The following is a 17,909-nucleotide window of genomic DNA, read 5'->3' as shown; positions in this document are numbered from 1 at the left end:
TAACATGGAAGGTAATGCGCGCGGATCGACTGGTAGTAGCCAATGCAAACATCTGTTTTAATACACCCAAACCTGATTTGTTTGGACAAGCACTGCTATCCCATAAATTTTATCATCAGTCAGCAAAAGCGCTGAGTAAACAATTTAATTGCAGCAAGCCAGAACTATTATTGCTGCTTGCCCTGACTGTGTGAACATTCCAAACTTACAGCCACAAGGGGTGAACCCCTGGGGACTATCACCACTGCAAATTTGGCAAACAGATGTTATGGAGTATCCCAGTTTTGGGAAATATAAATACGTTCATATATCTATTGACACATATTCGAACCTTATGTGGGCTACTGTTCATGTATCAACTAATGCCAAATCCATAATTAAGCACCTTTTGGCAGCATTTGCTGCCATAGGAGTGCCAACAGAAATTAAAACAGACAATGGCCCAGGATATCGTGCACAGTCATTAGAAACATTTTTACAACTATGGGGGGGGGGTAACTCATAATTTTAGCGTACCCCATAATTCTACTGGTCAAGCTATCATTGAACATGCACATCGGACCTTAAAGGATCGTTTAAACATTTTAAAAACGGGGGAAGACGTGCGGCATTGTACCCCCCCAAGAGTTAATAAGCAAAGCACTGTATGTTTTGAATTGGCTACAGCCACGTGGTACTGAGGATCAGATCCCAACTACTAGGCATATGTGTGGGAGCAAAAATGTTGATAAAAACCAGCCGCAAGTTTCAATATTCGATCCAGTTTTACAACAATAGCAGGGACCTTGCAAGTTATTCACATGGGGAAGAGGGTATGCTTGTGTTTCCACAGGTAACAAACAGCCCCATTAGATACCAGCGAAATGGGTCAAGCCATGGATTGAGCAATCAGATGTCACAAACAACTCAGAAGATCGAGAACAAGAGGTGCAGTGGAGACTTCAGCAGGTCCTGAAGCCCTAGATAAGACTGCCTAGACAAATCATGACAGAGACCGGCAGTCAATGCGGAAATTAAGAATGTGTGTGAAAAACACGGAGTACAGTGCCTGCCCTGGATATGCATCTTAGTGCGAGTGGGTGAAAGGGATAGAAAATTTTTTGTGTGATCATTGTGATAGAAATTTAACTAACCAACTAAGCTTGTGTGAGCGGGCAGAGGATTTTTCAATAGATCACTTACTGATTTTGGCTTTGTGTATAACTAATAGTATAGAGAATAAGCAGCTTAGAGCTACTGCAGCAAATGTATATGATTTAATGTTGATCAGCATCTGGCAAAACATTACTCATAAGAGCCGAGTGTGGAAGTAGTATTAAGATACCCTGATATGTAGTCATTTATGATAAAGACAAAAAAAAAAAAAAAAAAAAAAAAAAAAAGAGGGATTTGATTGCAATGACCTTAGTCACGGGATCTGTATTTAAAATTGACTGATTTTTGTCTGTCCTTAGCTACACCAGGGGATCCTTTTTGCACATGTCTAATTGGGTATCCAGACTTTAACCCTAAATTTTACAGCTCATGGTACAACCAGACTAATTACAATATAGAATTTGAGAAATTCAACATGATGACAACAAGCTATCTGGTGCTGTGCATAAAGATTGGCAAAAAGTGGTGGCCCTCTTTGATAGGAGCTAAACAGCAACAATTGTTTGTGGAAAGCCTTCTGAGTAGTGCGAGTTTGCCCCTTCAGGAATTGGATCTAATGTTTTCTTTACCCCTGGTTGAGGTAACCAATATTTCCCATTTAGAAGATTGTCAATATCTCAGATCACAATTACAACCATATAATGGTATAGGAGTGATATTTTTTGGGGGGACACTGTTTTGGTAAAGAAGGAAAAAGAGCGATCAGGGTCATACTTTGTAGGATGGCAGAACATAACAGGGTTACCTTTATGGCCTGATGTTGATACTGCAAGTTTGGATGTAAATACTGCGGGGGAAAGTTGTTGCCCCCAGGAGTGTTTTTGATTTGTGGAGATAGGACATGGGTGTGAATAGTTTGAAGGAATGTGTTGCATGAACCTGTCAGACCATTCTATAAGCATTCACAGTTAAGTCAATTACAAGAGAACCTAAACAAGATTGGATACTATACTGACCCATTTAGTGACTGGTTAGGATCATTGGGGTTTGGGCCTTGGATACAGCAAATATTGAAGTGGTCAATTTTCTTGGTGGCTCCTATATTCATACTCTCAGCTATTATCCCATGTATGATTAGATGCTCGTGAATGTTGATGACTAGATCTGTTAATGCTCTCTAAAAAAAAAAAAAAAAAAAAAAAAAAAAAAAGGAATCTCTCTTCACAAGAAAAGTTAGCTAAAGCCAAAATTAGGGGTAAGGTCATGGTTTTAGTTAAGAATCTAGAATCAGGGCAATGGGAAGGTCCATTTCCATTAATAACCTGGAGGCGAGATTATGCTTGTGTTTCCACAGATACAGGCCCACAACGGACTCCTGCTCGATTTGTACGACCATCATCATCTGGAACATCCTAGATGGTGCGGCAATATGAATACCACCTTGGCCAAAAACTAACGTGTAGGTCACCTTGGCTAACATAACAGGTCAAGATTCTCTGTGCATCACAACCGCATCACAAAGCCCATGAACCAATAGACAGGATGGCTATGACTCGTGCAGCACGCCTGGCCAGCAAGCACACACGTCATAGGTTGCAACCGAGGCGGATTTTGGCACCTGCTGGCCACGTGTGCTGAAATCTGTTCCTCTGCAAATGTATAAATACCGGGATTTTCCGAAGAGCATCGGACTGGTGTACGGCAAGGCCATTGTTGCCTCCGTGGAGACAGCCACATAAAGCTGACACCTACTGATTGCTGGGCTGAGTTTGCCAAGCAAGACGGCACAAGAATGTACAGATGGTCCATCCTTGTATGTTGCAATGTGTTTAAAAATTAATTGATAGATCAAGTAAGGCTGTGTTAATTGACAAAAAACAAACAAGGGGGAGATGTAGGGTTCAATTATATGGAACTTAGTTATTGGGCCTGAAAGTAGCTCATGGTCACAAGAGCATTCCAGATGCCTTTAGAAGGCCTTGAACAGAATAAACAAGACGACAAAAAAAGAAAGATGCCAATTAGAACAACACAGGTGTGCATTCCACAATAAAGGGAACTTGGCACAAAGAACCTCAATTCGACAGTTTATCTTGACCAATTGGACTGAGACAAGTTTCGCATGCTCAAGTTAATAGAGCCAATTATGTCCTGTGTTTATGCACATGTACAGAGTGAGTATAACTAACTGTATCTTATGTTTATACGCGTGGACAGTGTCGATATAACCAATCACATTTTATGCTTGTGCGCGTGAACACCAAATGCTTGCATACAGCAGCCAATCAAAGCTTCTAAGCAACTTAGAGAATTGTATAAGAATGATCAGCTAGGCTCAATAAACTGGCGACTTTAATCATCATATTGGTGTCCTGTCGTCCGGGTCCCGCATGGAATAACCCTACACTCAAGTGGAATGGAAAATAAACCACAGCCACAGAAAGACACTGCTTTCAGATGAAATCTAGAAGGCTAGAGGATATTCATACTGCCAGGAATTGAATGCCCTTACACACATGTACACACTTTTCATTCATTACCTTTCCCCTGAGCGGAAAGTAGATTTGCCAAAATTCCCTTATACCCTCAGCACTGCCTATTTTTTATATGAGACTTCAAAATAGTTTTCAAGGCACTTAACCAGCAGTAAAACTACCCCTCTTGCACAGGTGTGGGGAACAGGGCACAAAGCTGAAACAGGTTTCCCCGTCATCCAGCTCAGTCAATAATAAAGCCAGAACAGAACTTGTATTTCCTGAATCCCAAATCCACAGCTACCCCCGGAATCTCACTGTATTCTCTCAAGTTTGGAACAATATCTTTGTCCCCCCCCATTTTTCTCTATTTATCTTTTCATCTTACTATAAAAGCCTTAAGGATGTTCTTTTGGATTGATAATATGAAATTGGATTTAGTCCAAACTTTATTTCTAAGTTACTACTTAAATGAATTTGAAGTCTGCAATTTTGTTATACACTATATATCCAGTCTTGCTCAGTGGTATAAACTTTTTTCCTGCCTATTAGAAATTTCTTCAGCAGCTATAGTAATGAATGCAACCCCTGAAACACTTAAAGCAATGAATAACTAAACAGAAATAGATCATTTCATATGCAAAAGCAGCCTTCAGAGATGCATTAGCTTCATTTCCTCAGGACATTTTGAACAGATCTGACTCAGCTTCAGTAATCTAGCCTTACTTCTATTTTATAACTAGACCAGAGTAGGTTGCTGGATGAGATTGCCCTACGACCATCCAACAGTCATACCCACAGCTTTTCCTCTCCAAATGTCTAACAGACTGGCAACAATATGGGACTTCTAACAGTACAGGGATCTATCTCAATGGACCATCATTACTAGAACAAAGCAGCAAGATTATTTCTTTTAAAGAAGGAAAGCGGAAAGAGTATCAGATTTTCTCCTGTAACCTGAGAATCAGTCCCAGCCTGCCTCTTTTATAACCCATACATCTGATTCAATCCAGCTTACTTTAGCAAATAAATCCAGTGCTGCGTAACAACAGAACAGGAGCATCACATTTACATTCCTGCAGTAACATCAAATTACAGGAGAACTATGCCTTGAAGAAGGCTTGTAGTACAATGGATACACAACTTCTCTCTTTCCGTTCAAGTTGGGAGAGAAGACCTTCATGTTACTCAATAGAATCAATTTATCCAGAGTATAGCTAGATCCCTGCACTAAATACTGGTGTATTTCAAGTGTTCATCTCCTTGGGAGAGGAGAGACAGAAGGCAAAGAGGTAGAAGGCAGAACTTCTTCATCAGTCCAATATCATAACACATACAGAACATCCCAAGAGACAAGCAGACCTTCAGAACTATATACTACTTGCATATGCAATATGGAAGCTCAGGTGTGAAAAGGATAACATTATCATGTCACACAAACAGATGTGGCATAGCCATTCTGTCAACCAAATGTGTATTTCTAGAGTCCATCCCCAGCTCCAAAAGCAGCTTAGGCCACCTAGCCATTCATACCACATACAACTTCTTCACCTTTGTCTACCTTCATTTACCTTTCATTTCATAATATACCTGTGGATTCTTTAAGCTGTATTTATTAAGGCTTTTCCAGTTGAAAATCTTCACGTAGAAGAGATTACAGAACATAACAGTATTACATTTACATCCACACTTGAATTTGCTAGCTTTCTCTTTGCATACAAATTAAGAAAAATTCAATAGCATTAGTTAAAAGCAACAAGCTTTTTACCATCTTTACTTGTATTTTCTTTGCAAAGAAATTAAGCACAGGCACTCAGTGGTCTAGGAATACGTTATGAGCTTTTTACCAGCTATCAAAAGATTTCCAGGTAAGTCAATAGAAATCATGTATTAAACTCCCTTCTACAAAAGAGAAGGAAGCCTGTAACTGCAGTTTTGAAAACTGCCCTCTGCTAAAACACCAATCAGAATCTAGCAATTGTTCTTCCACAGACAGTTCACTGGCTTAAAGGAATTGCATTTTGCATTTGTGAAAGCACGAAACTCCTTATCAGCTGTGGGAGTCCTGAAATGCATCTCCCCCCCAACTCAAAGTCTGACAGTTCTTCAGATTAAAATGGTAACACAAATATTTGGCTGATTAAAAATTGATAAAGAATTTTCTTACCCAAACATTTTCTTTAAATTTTTCCTCAGAATAGTATCTAGAAGATGATACTTCAAATAGTTAAATGCTTAGTTGTAAAAGTAATTGCAGGTACAGAGCCCTGCCAGCCAATGACCATTGATAGAATTACAGCTTGATTAACAAATCTAGGTTTATAAGGAGCTCACAAATCTCGAGGCACGTAATATAGACATCTGCCCCCAAAAATCTTTATGGTTCATTACCCCCTCAAGTGCAAAGTTATTTTACACTACCATAATTTTTCCATCCATTTTTGTTTGCAAAACTCCAACTCACACCTGATTTAGGGGATACATTAACTTACTCCCTCTCTTCCCATTCTGAAAAGCACAATAAAACCCCTTATTTTTATACTCTTACAAACACAGAAAGCAAAATGAAACTCATTAATCTTTCAGCTTTTTTCTACTAAGAAGTCAAATAGACTGGCAACAAACTGCTTGTGGTGACCTAATACTTAATTAAAACATTTAAGAACAGATTATTTTCACAGAGGGTATGCAGCATAAAGCTTTTCTAACCTTTTTCACCACACACAATTTTATTCCAGATGATTAATGGTAATCTTATTCATATAAACTCCTTTCCCTACTATACATGCCTCCTATATTTCTATGTCAAATTATTATACATTACTGTGCAAGGACACCACATGATGGTATTAGTCATTAGGGTGGAACCCAGCGTGGCTTTGCTGTATCAAAAAAGGAAATACATATGCTTTAACAATTACTTTGCAGAGTGTTTATAAACTAGGAATCTAGTTTTATTTTAGAGTTCAGAATTGATGAAGCAAATCAAGTTGAACACATAAGCACATCTCTATGTCTAGATTAAGCACAGTGCTAACACTTGACATAGCACAACTGGTAATACGCATACTCTTAGAAATCCAACCTCCCAAACTCAGGGAATAAATCTCACCAGTCACTTCAGTCACAGCTTCATCTGCTGCTAACCTAGAGATGTCAAATGGCACAAGCACAAACATATATATTAGGAAAGAGCTTAAATCAAATATTTCACATAATCTAGTAGATAGTTATCACGAATGCTGATCTCCAGCAACATAGACCAGACTAACTAGGAGCTCACAATTCTTTACTCTATTAGTAGTTTCCATTATACCAACTACCAATAGCTAAGTAGCTTAAGTACATTCATATTCAGACCATCTTCCAGCTGAAGAACTGACTACTTCTTGGATAAGACTCATGTTCTTCTGATTTCCCAACTTAAAATATTACTCTGGTGTAAAAGTTTCTGACACAAAATGGAGCTGAGAAAATACAAGCTCAGAATTTCCATTTGAACTGGGTCAGTTAAAAACTGTAATACTACTAATGTAACATGGTATTTTGAACCAATCTGCTTTCCCTTCTATAAAAGATTTAAACTTAAGTCAGAGCAATGATATTCTGTTCCCCCTTTGATATACTACTGTATTTCAAGTACATTGCAAGCTTAAAGAATTCTGAGAAGACCTTGTAGCCTTTCAAAGAGGGGGGAAAAAACCAAACCAAAACAAACGCACCAAAACCCACACCAAGTCTGGACATAGAAGCTGTTCTTTCAGAATTTCCCAACCACAGGAAAGACAGTATTTCCTAACATTTAAGAAAATGCCTTCCCCATGCAAGCAAGGATTTGGAATAAATCTGATCATTTAAGAGAGGGGGAAAAAAAGCCCCAATACTCAGTTCCTCTTAGGAGACCTCAATACAAGACTACACTGGCTGCAAAAGGTCATTAGGGACACAGAACATGAGCTTATTCAAACTAAGTCAGAGGGTCAAAGCATTAAGCAATGCACTTGTATACCAGAGAGGATTACCTACCTAGGTAGTCAACACAGAAAAACTGTGAGCTCAGGGTTGTATCCATCAACTGCAATCCCAATGACTGATTGTAGAGTGGTACATGCCATAAGATCAATAGCATTGCATTCCTAGTTATCAGAGCAAGCAGACACAATACAGGGAAGAGAAACCAACCTTCAATACACCCTAGAAGACCTACTTTTTCAAACAAGAAAGCTATTTATAATTTGTAAACAACCCTTTTTTGCCTTTTCTTCAAACAATCATTTTCAAAAACATCTTCCAGAGCTTTTCAATTATAGCTCCACTAGACCTTCTTTACACTGACACTGATCTGAATTGCACTGATCAATTTTAGATAGCAATGCCTTTAGGTAGAGATCCTTGTAAAATGACAGCTTGTCGTGGTTTAACCCCAGCCAGCAACTAAGCACCATGCAGCCACTCACTCACTCCCCCCCCACCAGTGGGATGGGGGAGAAAATTGGGAAAAGAAGTAAAACTCCTGGGTTGAGATAAGAAGAGTTTAATAGAACAGAAAAGAAGAAACTAATAGTGATAATGATAACAATAATAAAGTGACAACAGTAATAATAAAAGGATTGGAATGTACAAATGATGCGCAGTGCAATTGCTCACCACCCGCCAATCAACACCCAGTTAGTCCCTGAGCGGTGATTTCCCCCCCTGCTCCAGTTCCCCCCAGTTTATATACTAGATGTTATGTCACATGGTATGGAATACCCTGTTGGCCAGTTTGGGTCAGGTGCCCTGGCTGTGTCCTGTGCCAACTTCTTGTGCCCCTCCAGCCTTCTTGATGGCTGGGCATGACAATCTGAAAAATCTTTGACTTTAGACTAAACATTACTTGGCAAAAACTGAAAACATCAGTGTTATCAACATACTTCTCATACTGAACTCAAAACATAGTGCTGTACCAGCTGGGGTTAAACCACGACAGTCTCCCAGCTGATCAGTATATTCTCTATACTGATCAGTATACTCTTAAAACATTCTGAAAATTGAAGTTAAATTCATTAAAGAGAAACTAACATTTATTAATTCACATATCTTACACCTGATATTCCCTTGGTTTTCCCTTAGAAGTTTCAGGTACCTTTGTTTCAGCTTACACTTGACTTATGCAGTGTCTGATCTTAGTAGAAGCAACTTCTTCCCTGACTCCTTTGTTCCACAGTGCACTCACGGGGGGGGGGGGGGGGGGGGGGGAAGGAAGAAGTATCAAACTTGCAGGCCAGACCCAGCCAGTGAGACAAGAAAGGTGCAATCACTTTCAGTTTTGTTTCTGAGACTAAAACCACAAGCTTGCAAAAGCTAAGTTTAAAGACTACATGTTTTCTCCCCCACTATCCTTAGAATTAAGGTTTTGTCCAAAAGGTTTGTCACCCAATTACAATGGTGATCTAAAGCACCAGTGCCACTTTTGAATCATAGCTCTGCTTGTACAGAAAAACTGAAGTCATTAAGTAGCAGTACTACCGTGGTACTGCAACCTAACACCATCCAGCACATGGCCTTGAATAAATTGGTCCAACTCTGCTATGCTGCTACCACACATACCATCTCAGCCCCATTCCCTTCCCCATAGCTAGTACAGTGCTATACACATAGCTCTGTTCTGTATGGAGAAAAGGAAAGGAGGAGGCCAAAACAGGTGCTTTTTTTTCTCCCCCCTCTTCCCTGAAAAATGCTGTGGCAGAGCAGAGATACCAGGTATGCAGGGTCAGCCCTAGGAAGCCAGCAGTTGCAGGAGTGCCTGCACAGGGGCAGAAAGTCCCATGCTCCAAGGACGATAAGGGAAGGAAGGCAAGGAAGAGGTCTAGCTAATTGCAATACCACCTCTTCCTCTTTTTCCTTAACACTCTAGATCACAGCTGGAATAAGATTCCCCTCACCAAGCTCCCACTAGCCTCTTAACCCCATAACAGGCTGTGAGATGCAGTATACCTTCTATCAGTAGCACAGCCACTGAAGTTACATCACCAGTCACAACTCAGTTGTTCCTTAATTTGGCAATACTCACTTGTCATTTAGGAATATCCACCTCAAAGTGCTTAAATTCAATATGAATACATTTTTACTGAGTCCAGGATGGCAGCTATATTAGTTGCACAGCCAAGTGCCAGAGTCCACCTGCTTATCTCTATTCTAATGAGACAGCATCAACATCATAAGATTTCTGTAAGACTGCTTTTTTTTTTTTGGCTTGTTTGGAATTTTTAAGTCATGTGGGGAATAAAAATACTTAATAAGGTGATTACTCATTTCCATCTATCATAATTTTTTTTACTAATTAAAAGAATAAATCTTAACTTTCCCTTTAAAATTATAGATTTTGAGCTATCAAACCTCAGGAAGACAGTTCTTGAATTATACTAAATAGCTTCATAAAACCGTTAAATGTTTTACTTCTAGTAAGTGCTGAGCTAAACAGAACACAAGGCATTATCAGGAAGTTAGAAACTACAAAACTGAAGTATTCTTACACTAGTGTATACATCCATGGTATGTCTGCATCTCAAATGCAGAGAAATATATGATCCTCTTCCCCATTCAAAAGCAGAACAGCTAACTGGAAGAGATCCAGAAATAGGTAATAAGCATAGATGTGGAGGGCTACGACCCATGAAGTAAACAAGGCTCTTCAGCCTACAAGAAAACACAACTAAAGAGTGAATACAGTAGAAACCTAAAGTCACAAGTGGCATAGGGAAGATGAGTACTATGGTTTTCACGACACAAGAGCCAGAAATTAACAATTACCTGAAGGCAGGCTTGACAAAAAACCACACATACACCCCCCCCCCCCCCCCCCCAACAAAAGCAGATGTTTTGGTTCTTCATAGAAGATTTAATTACCGTGAAAAGGAACTTACTTCCAAATATCACGGACACTAACTGTTTACTCAGATTTCAACAGCAATCAGATCTTAGAAGGCAAATTCATCAAGGGTTATTAAGCAGAAAGGTATTCCCTTGACTCAGGCAGTCCCCAAAACTGCTGGAAAACAGAAGAGTGTAGGGAAAGGAGTGTCACCCTACTTGGCCTGACCTCCCTCTATTCCCCAGGTCTAACCCAGGACGGCAGAGTGCCAGGACTCTATCCCTCTGAGCTGATCGTGCAGGTTCTTACCTCCATTAAACAGTACCTTCAAAAACAGTATCGAGGCGCCGTGAAGGAGGAGTAAGGTTACACGCTAACGCAGCGCCCACAGGCTCGCTCCCCTCCGCGGTCAGGGGAGCGGCTCCCCAACCTACGAGCCCCCCCCCCCCCCGCGAGAGGCCAGTGGCCCCGCAGCTGCCCCGCCAGTACTTCACATCTGCTGAATCACGACGCGGGCGCGAAGCGTCCCTCACCCAGGACGAGGAAAAGCGGCAGCGAAGTTTAGCCCAGCGGCGGGGCAGAGGGCCCGGGGAGCAGCCAGCTGCATTCCCCCGCCCAGGCCCCGCTATAAAAGAGACCAACACCCCCACCCTCTACCGGCCCACTCGTTACCTGCGCGGCGCCTGGCGGCTCCGGCTATCCCCGCGGTCACTGTCCACCGCCCACCCCTACAAAACCCTCACCGTATCGCCACCTCCAGCCCCACAACCGGGCGACGCCATCTTGTCTACCTGCCCTCCACCTCGCCTCCCCGACTACACGCTAACGTCACGCTGCAAGGTCACCTGCCCCCACCAGCCCAATCAGGCGATACGGTGACGCCACATCAGCGGGGAGAGGGGCGGGGCGAGGGGAGCCTCCCCTCTTTTTGCGAGGGGCGGGACAGAGGTGGCGGTACCTGGGTTTGTCCCCGGCTCTGGCCCTGCCCGAGGGCTCCTCCAGCACCTCCTGTCCCTCTCCCAGCAGAGCACAGCGACAGACTTCCCCAGGGGCTGAATGAAGGCGGCGAGCTGGGCCCAGAGGAGGCATTTCACCCCATACACCTCAGCCCCTTCCCTCAGCAGCCATGACCGCCTCGACGCCTGCCGTTATCCCCTTACAAGGGGCGGGCGGCACGGCTGAGGGGGCAATCCCACCAGGATGCACTGGAGCACGGCGCTTACCCCCAAGAGCAGCTTTAGCAGCGGGTTTTCAGCCTTTTGAGAGGGCCTTGATCCGAGATGGAGGGGTTTTGCCCAAAATGCAGGCAGCGGTTGTGTGTGTGTGAGGGAGGATGTGGAGAGGGGGATTAATCATGGTAAATCACAGCTGAAAACAGCCGAACTAGAATTATCCCTTGGGCTTTTTATTCTCAGGGGAAGTTGGAAAGCCTGTGAGGTTCTTTTATAGTTGGTTTTTTTTCAGTTTGGCTTTTCACAGCACCCTTGTCTTTGAGGTTTGTTAGATGAAAACACCAAAAAATGGCATAAAAGAAATGCCTTCTTTATCAGGAAAATAGTATGTTTACTGATTTCATGTGACTTGAGGCATCAGAGAGTTTCAAGTGGTCAGAAGTTGGCTTTTTTTGCCGTCTGCCTGTCACACATTTCTCTCTATTCCTTTTTCTTTTCTCTGCAATGTCACTTGCAAAACGGCAATCATTGGGTTTGGGTTACTCTAATTTTTGCCTCTCTAAGCATAGGGAAAAGTGCATATGAGCTATGTGGACATAAGGAAAAGCACGCATCCATCCACATCAGTTTTAAAGCGGCATAATTAAATACAAATGTTCCATATGTCTAATTCCTCTGCAATAAGGGAGTTTCCTGATGGAATAAAGCACCTCAAATTTTAACTAAGCACCTCATCATACACCAAGCAATGTGCACCAGACCCTTGTATTCACTCAGAGAAGCCAGGTGATAAAGCCAAGCTGTCTGCTAGTTAAAAGGGTCTCTCTAAGGGAAACCTGGGATGAAGTTTTGCAAAAGTGAAGCTGGTGCCAAGAATTAGCCCCTCTGGGCTGGCAGTGGAAGGGGAGGAGGAGATGTTTTATGCTTGCAGTCAGATTTTCTGACAGGAGAGATCGAGAACTTCAGTATAAATTGTGCATGTTACAATCAACAGGAATACTCTCACAGGCTAGCGCTCAGTGGATGATACCAAACTTGTGTATTCTGCTGCTTCAAGCTGTTATAAGTTACAACAAAAAATTGTATGCCAGTTCGGGGATAATCCAATTAAGGTTTATTGTAGCAAGCAACAAGCAGGCAAAACAGCGCTGGGCGGCCGGGGAGTCTCCGCTCCATCAACGGCACGCACCTGATACAGTAACGTGTTTCACAGTTAAACAGTTAAGTGTTACATATGTATGGGATTTCCCTGTACGCCTATACATATTCATGACCTATTCCCGCTTCGTATTAAAATTAGTTCCAAGAGGTATTACAATTAGTTCCAAGGGGTATTACAATTAGTTCCAAGAGGACACTCCCTCAAGTTTATCTGTCCAAGCCACGGAATCGGCCTTGGCCAGTTTCTGGGACCAGTTCCTTATTTTCTCAGAAAACTGCTCTTGAGGAGTTACATGATAAGGTAATCAAGACAGGCACATCCTGCTTAGCTCAATATCTAGTTTCTACAATTGTTGCTGTGCTTATTGTCTAATAAGTTATTGTGGTTAAAAGCAGCTTAATTACTAAGTTGTAGAGATCAATATATTTTAACAACCAACAGGTTTAATTAACAAATTGGTTATGCAAAGTTTATTACAGAGCTGCCAGAGTACCCTTCCCATGTCTCCCTAGTGCTATGACATCAGCCCACTCTTCCTCACTCTCGGGACTAGTGATATAGCTGCTTTTTGTCTCACATGAGCAGCACAGGCTATCAAAATAACGCCCGTCCCTGCCTCCAGGCATTGCCCAGCAAGCTTCGGTTGCTCAAAAATAAATGAAGGAAGAAAACAGCTAGCCTGCGTCTCTCCTATGCTTAAACTGACGGGGCCCGGGGAAGCTGCCAGCCAATCCCACCGATGCGAGCAGGGCAGAGGGGAACGAACACGGGGCGAGGCTGAAAAGCTTCACCCCGAGCCCCACCGCCCCACCCCCGACGGGACCATGCTGCCTGGCAAGCGCAAATGGGGCGGGCCAGCTCACCGCCCTGCCTCCTCCGGTTGCTAGGAAACGAGGCTCTCGGGCAGGGCGGGGAAGCCGCCGCAAAGGCGCGATACGACTGTCGTAAAAAAATCCCGGGGAAAATGTCGTGAAGTGCAGTCAGTGGGGACTGTGGTGGAGACAGTGAGCGGGTCTGGCTCCTTGCACTTATATGCTCCGTTCTCTAATAGCCGCCTCCCTCTCCTGCTCCATGTGGGGCCTGGGCCGGGCTCTCGGCTTCTTTTTTTCCTCTTTCTCTTCCTTCTCCTTCTCCTATTATGGCCCGGAAAACAGTTAGCAGGAAGCGGAAAGCGGCGGTGGCTGCTGCCGCCGGGGGGCTCCAGGGGGAGCAGGTAGGGGGGGGGGGGGGGGAAATGTACGTGTCGGTGCCCAGGGGGGAGGGGTCATCCTGGCTGGGGGTTGCCGTGTCCCAGTGCCCGGTTGGGGTGGGGAAGGTGTCCGTGTGTGTGTGTGGGGGGGAGTAGTCTCGGCCCCAGTGGCGGGGGGGTGTCTCGGTGCGATACAGCAGGCAGCCTCCGCTCCCTGCCCCGCTGGCGTCGGGGGCTCTCCCGGGTCCCTGCCGCTCCCCCCGCCCCGCCCGGCGCTGTCCCCGTTGGGTTCAGACGTTCGGCCTGTAACCGCCGGGTCCCTACCGCCCCCGGGCTGAGCGATGCTGCCGAGCCGGAGGAGGCCGATGAATGGCGCGGTCGGTATCGGGCGGCCCCTGCGGTGTCTCCCCCAAACCTGCCGAGCTCACAGCGGGGGGCTGTCGGGGCTGCCCTCTTCTATTTAAAGTACTTCTTGGTTTCCTCTTGTTACTATAAATATCTGGTGTCTCAACGGTTCTGAACCGGTGTGGACTGTTTTCAATATCATTGCAGTGTTACTTCTTTAGCAAATATTTATGTTTAATTTTATGTTGCTGAAGGCTGTGTTAGCATTTCCGAGTTAATCTTCGTGTATGGTATTCCATAGGTAGTTTGGAAGACTTCAGTATTTTGCTAAGAATGTCTTTGAATTTAGAAGGGTTGTGTCTTAAGTTTGTTCTAGTTGCTTTATCTAATTTCCGTTTTTATTTTCAACAGTATGGGTGGGATCACTCGGTTCACAAAAGGAAAAGACTCCCCCTGGTGAAAAGGTCTCTGGTGTACTACCTGAAAGGTAGAGAGGTCAGGATGCAGAATGAGTCCAGCTATCACGGCTTGTTGCACGGATATGCAGCTCAGCAACTTCCCAGCCTCCTGAAGGAGAGAGAATTTCACCTCGGAACCCTTAATAAAGTGTTTGCCTCCCAGTGGCTGAACCACCGACAAGTGGTGTGTGGGACAAAATGCAATACAGTAAGTGCCACCTCTCTTTCTCTTCCTTTTGTTAATTATTCCCCCACCCCCCAATGATGCTTACCATAACTGAAGTATGTAGACTGCTAAGGAAAACATTAGGAAGTAATTAGGAGCAGAGTCCAAATCATGCACAATTAATTTTGAATGAAGGTAATGCTTAATGATCACCCATTCTCATCTGAAAATATGTCACTGTGCAGATGGTTGGAAACCTGAACATAAGGCCTGTACCTTGATGCAGCATCTGTCTAATCTGCACAGAGCAATTTACATCTGTGCAGGATGGAAAGTAACGGTGGGGTTGGATCTTTCTTCTTGTCCTGCAAATGCAAAGTTAATGAACAGTGCTAGCTTTGGTAAATGGTAGCTAACATGCCTGGCAGAAGTTATGCTTAGTCTTATAAGGTTTGGTTTTTATGTATGGTTCTGTGCTGCTGACTTTGAAAAGTTGCTACAAAACTAAAAACTATGGTTAAACTCCAGATATTCTTCGGAGTAGCTAGAAATGTTCCAAGCTTAAATTTCAGATCTTAAGGATTATCCTTTGCTTTTTCTATCCTTTGCTTTTTCACTTCGTGATTTTTTTTTTCACTCTAAATCTGTTTTCAGTGTTCAAATAACTTCTTGCTTATATACCTTTATATGCTTTAGCAAAAATTGAAACCTCTTCAGACTCTTAACGTTTCAGATCCAAAGCATCACTTTATAGGGGAATATTAAAATAATGTCCTATGCGATTAATAAATGGAAGAGATCATATTTCTTGGGTAATGTTCTCTCTGCTGGAGTTAATAGCCCAACTTCATTGGCTGAGGTTGCAATTTCACATATGAAGTTCTGATTGAATTAGTGCAAAATCCTAAATTTGTTCTTTGCAAGTTGGTTAGTGCCACAGAAATGAATCAAGCATTGTAAGGAATGTATAGATCAAGCAGCTCTTAAACCTCAAAGTATATCAGTTGGTGTGATTCTTTGCCTTAAGATTTTTTGTGCAGAAGCCGCGCTCGGTGATCTGACTTGCAAGGGATAGTAGTATTATTTTTTTTTCATTTCAGATGTTCTGTTATTCATAGTTACACAGCGGGAGGCTTTCATGCAGTAGCTGTTAAGAAGCAAGGCCTAGCTGTATAAACAAAACGGTCTTTTAACAGGAATAAGCCTGAAATAAAATCTCTCCGCCTTCTTTCTCCACGTACGTTCATCGTCTTGGCCGGTCAGCAGCCAGCACTGTTTGTGGAACAGCTTACAGGAGACAAACTCCTGCTGAAACACAAGCTGTTCAAAATCTTGCTTACTCTAGCAAGATGACTGCATGTTTTATAGAGCTGCAATGATTTTGCTGTCTTCTGTAACTTCTGTAGTTCCAGTGCTGCTACAGTGAAGATAAATGGGCAAGTGCGTTGTTAATGCAACCTAGCAGAAAATTGTTTGGGACCAAACAATTGCAGAACTGAAGAGGGATTCGACCATATTGTTGTTCCCACTGCATACGCTGCAACGTATGCTTCCACAGCTAGACTTAACGTTACAGATGGACCTTGTCTTTTATTAAGCAAAATACAATGATTATAAAAGAAGTCACTTCATTGTGAAAGATTGTATATGAATTATGAGTACTGTAATAGCTTTAGCTTGATTGCTTTGTGTTCAAATGTGAACACAAGTAGAGTGTTAAACTCTACTCTCTAATTATAAGATTTTTCTCTCTCACCTCCTGAGTAAGCGACCTAATAAAAAAAAATTCTTTGCCAATTCTCATATGCTGAAGTTGTGGCATTTAAGTTGGGAGTAAATCTAAAGCAACTTGGTTGACTTTAATGGGGTTTGCTGCATTGGAATTGCACGTAATTAAAGATAATGCAACAGAAAAATATAAACCATAGCAGTTATTTTAATCAAAGCTTGAATATGGTACTGAGAGCTTTTAGCATTTAATTTATAAATTGCCCTTGGCTATCCTGTGCCAGAAGGATTCACTATTTTTAATAACAAAACAAAAATACACTCTTGCCATAGAGGAGTAGGTTTGCTTTTAGTCACTTGACAGTGCTAGTCACTATAAACACTGAAGAGAATATGGAGCTCTCTGTCAATTCCTCATTTTTAATGAGGATTATAACTTGTTTAATTATTTGGGGTAACTTTTTTTTTAATCCTTAAAAATATCCCTGGGTATGATTGTTGTATTGGGTCTGCATGGTGAGGTTTTGGTAATGGGGGTGTGTGCGGTGTGGGTGTGCTACAGGGGTGGCTTCTGTGAGAAGCTGCTAGAAGCTTCCCCTATGTCTGACAGAGCCAATGCCAGCTGGCTCCGAGACAGACCCGCTGCTGGCCAAGGCTGAGGCAATCAGCAACAGTGGTAGCGCATCTGTGATAACATATTTAAGAAGGGGGGGGGGGGGAGTTGCTGGGGCACAGAAACTGCAGCTGCAGAGGAGTGAGAACATGTGAGAGAAACAACCCTGCAGATACCAAGGTCAGTGAAGAAGGAGGGGGAGAAGATGCTCCAGGTGCTGGAGCAGAGATTCCCGTGAAGACCATGGTGACACAGGCTGTCCCCCTGCAGCCCATGGAAGTTAACGATGGAGCAGATATCCACCTGCAGCCTGTGGAGCACCACATGCCAGAGCAGGTGGATGCCCAAAGGAGGCTGTGACCTCATGGGAAGCCCATGCTGGAGCAGGCTCCTGGAAGGACCTGTGGCCTTGTGGAGAGAGGAGCCCATGTTGGAGCAGGTTTTCTGGCAGGACTTGTGACCCCATGGGGGACCCACGCTGGAGGAGTCTGTTTCTGAAGGACTGCATGCTGTGGGAAGGGACCCATGTTGGAGAAGTTCGTGGAGGACTGTCTCCCATCCGAGGGACCCCATGCTGGAGCAGGGGATGAGTGTGAGAAGTCTTGCCCCTGAGGAGGAAGGAGCAGCAGAGACAATGTGTGATGAACTGACTGT

The 17,909-nt window shown here is 43.2% G+C and overlaps 2 protein-coding genes across 14 annotated transcripts in view; one reads left to right on the top strand and one right to left on the bottom strand.

Moving 5' to 3' along the window:
• The window catches only part of LOC126035280 (ubiquitin-associated protein 1-like), a 54,931-nt gene extending 43,650 nt beyond the window's left edge, over positions 1-11,281 (bottom strand). Inside the window, exons 1-2 of one of the 8 annotated variants that reach the window (XM_049793689.1) lie at positions 11,095-11,281; positions 6,640-7,705 (exon numbers count right to left, since the gene is read on the bottom strand). In XM_049793689.1, the coding sequence (XP_049649646.1) occupies positions 6,640-6,748 (109 nt within the window). In that variant the 5' untranslated portion in view covers positions 6,749-7,705; positions 11,095-11,281. Of the gene's footprint in view, positions 1-6,639; positions 8,683-10,731; positions 10,938-11,094 lie in introns of those variants that run through there. The other 7 variants (XM_049793691.1, XM_049793696.1, XM_049793692.1 and 4 more) reach the window with 7 other exon arrangements.
• A 2,425-nt stretch (positions 11,282-13,706) lies between these two features.
• The window catches only part of LOC126035304 (DDB1- and CUL4-associated factor 12), a 170,634-nt gene continuing 166,431 nt past the window's right edge, over positions 13,707-17,909 (top strand). For all 6 annotated transcript variants that reach the window (XM_049793774.1, XM_049793775.1, XM_049793779.1 and 3 more), the window contains exons 1-2: positions 13,707-13,969; positions 14,702-14,956. In XM_049793774.1, coding sequence (XP_049649731.1) covers positions 13,895-13,969; positions 14,702-14,956 — 330 coding nt within the window. In that variant the 5' untranslated portion in view covers positions 13,707-13,894. The remainder of the gene's footprint in view (positions 13,970-14,701; positions 14,957-17,909) is intronic.

This window comes from Accipiter gentilis, chromosome W (genome assembly GCF_929443795.1).
Source record: "Accipiter gentilis chromosome W, bAccGen1.1, whole genome shotgun sequence".
Taxonomy (NCBI): Eukaryota; Metazoa; Chordata; class Aves; order Accipitriformes; family Accipitridae; genus Astur; species Astur gentilis.
The sequence above is the reverse complement of the archived record's forward strand: the minus strand, read 5'-3'. Positions and strand labels throughout refer to the sequence as shown.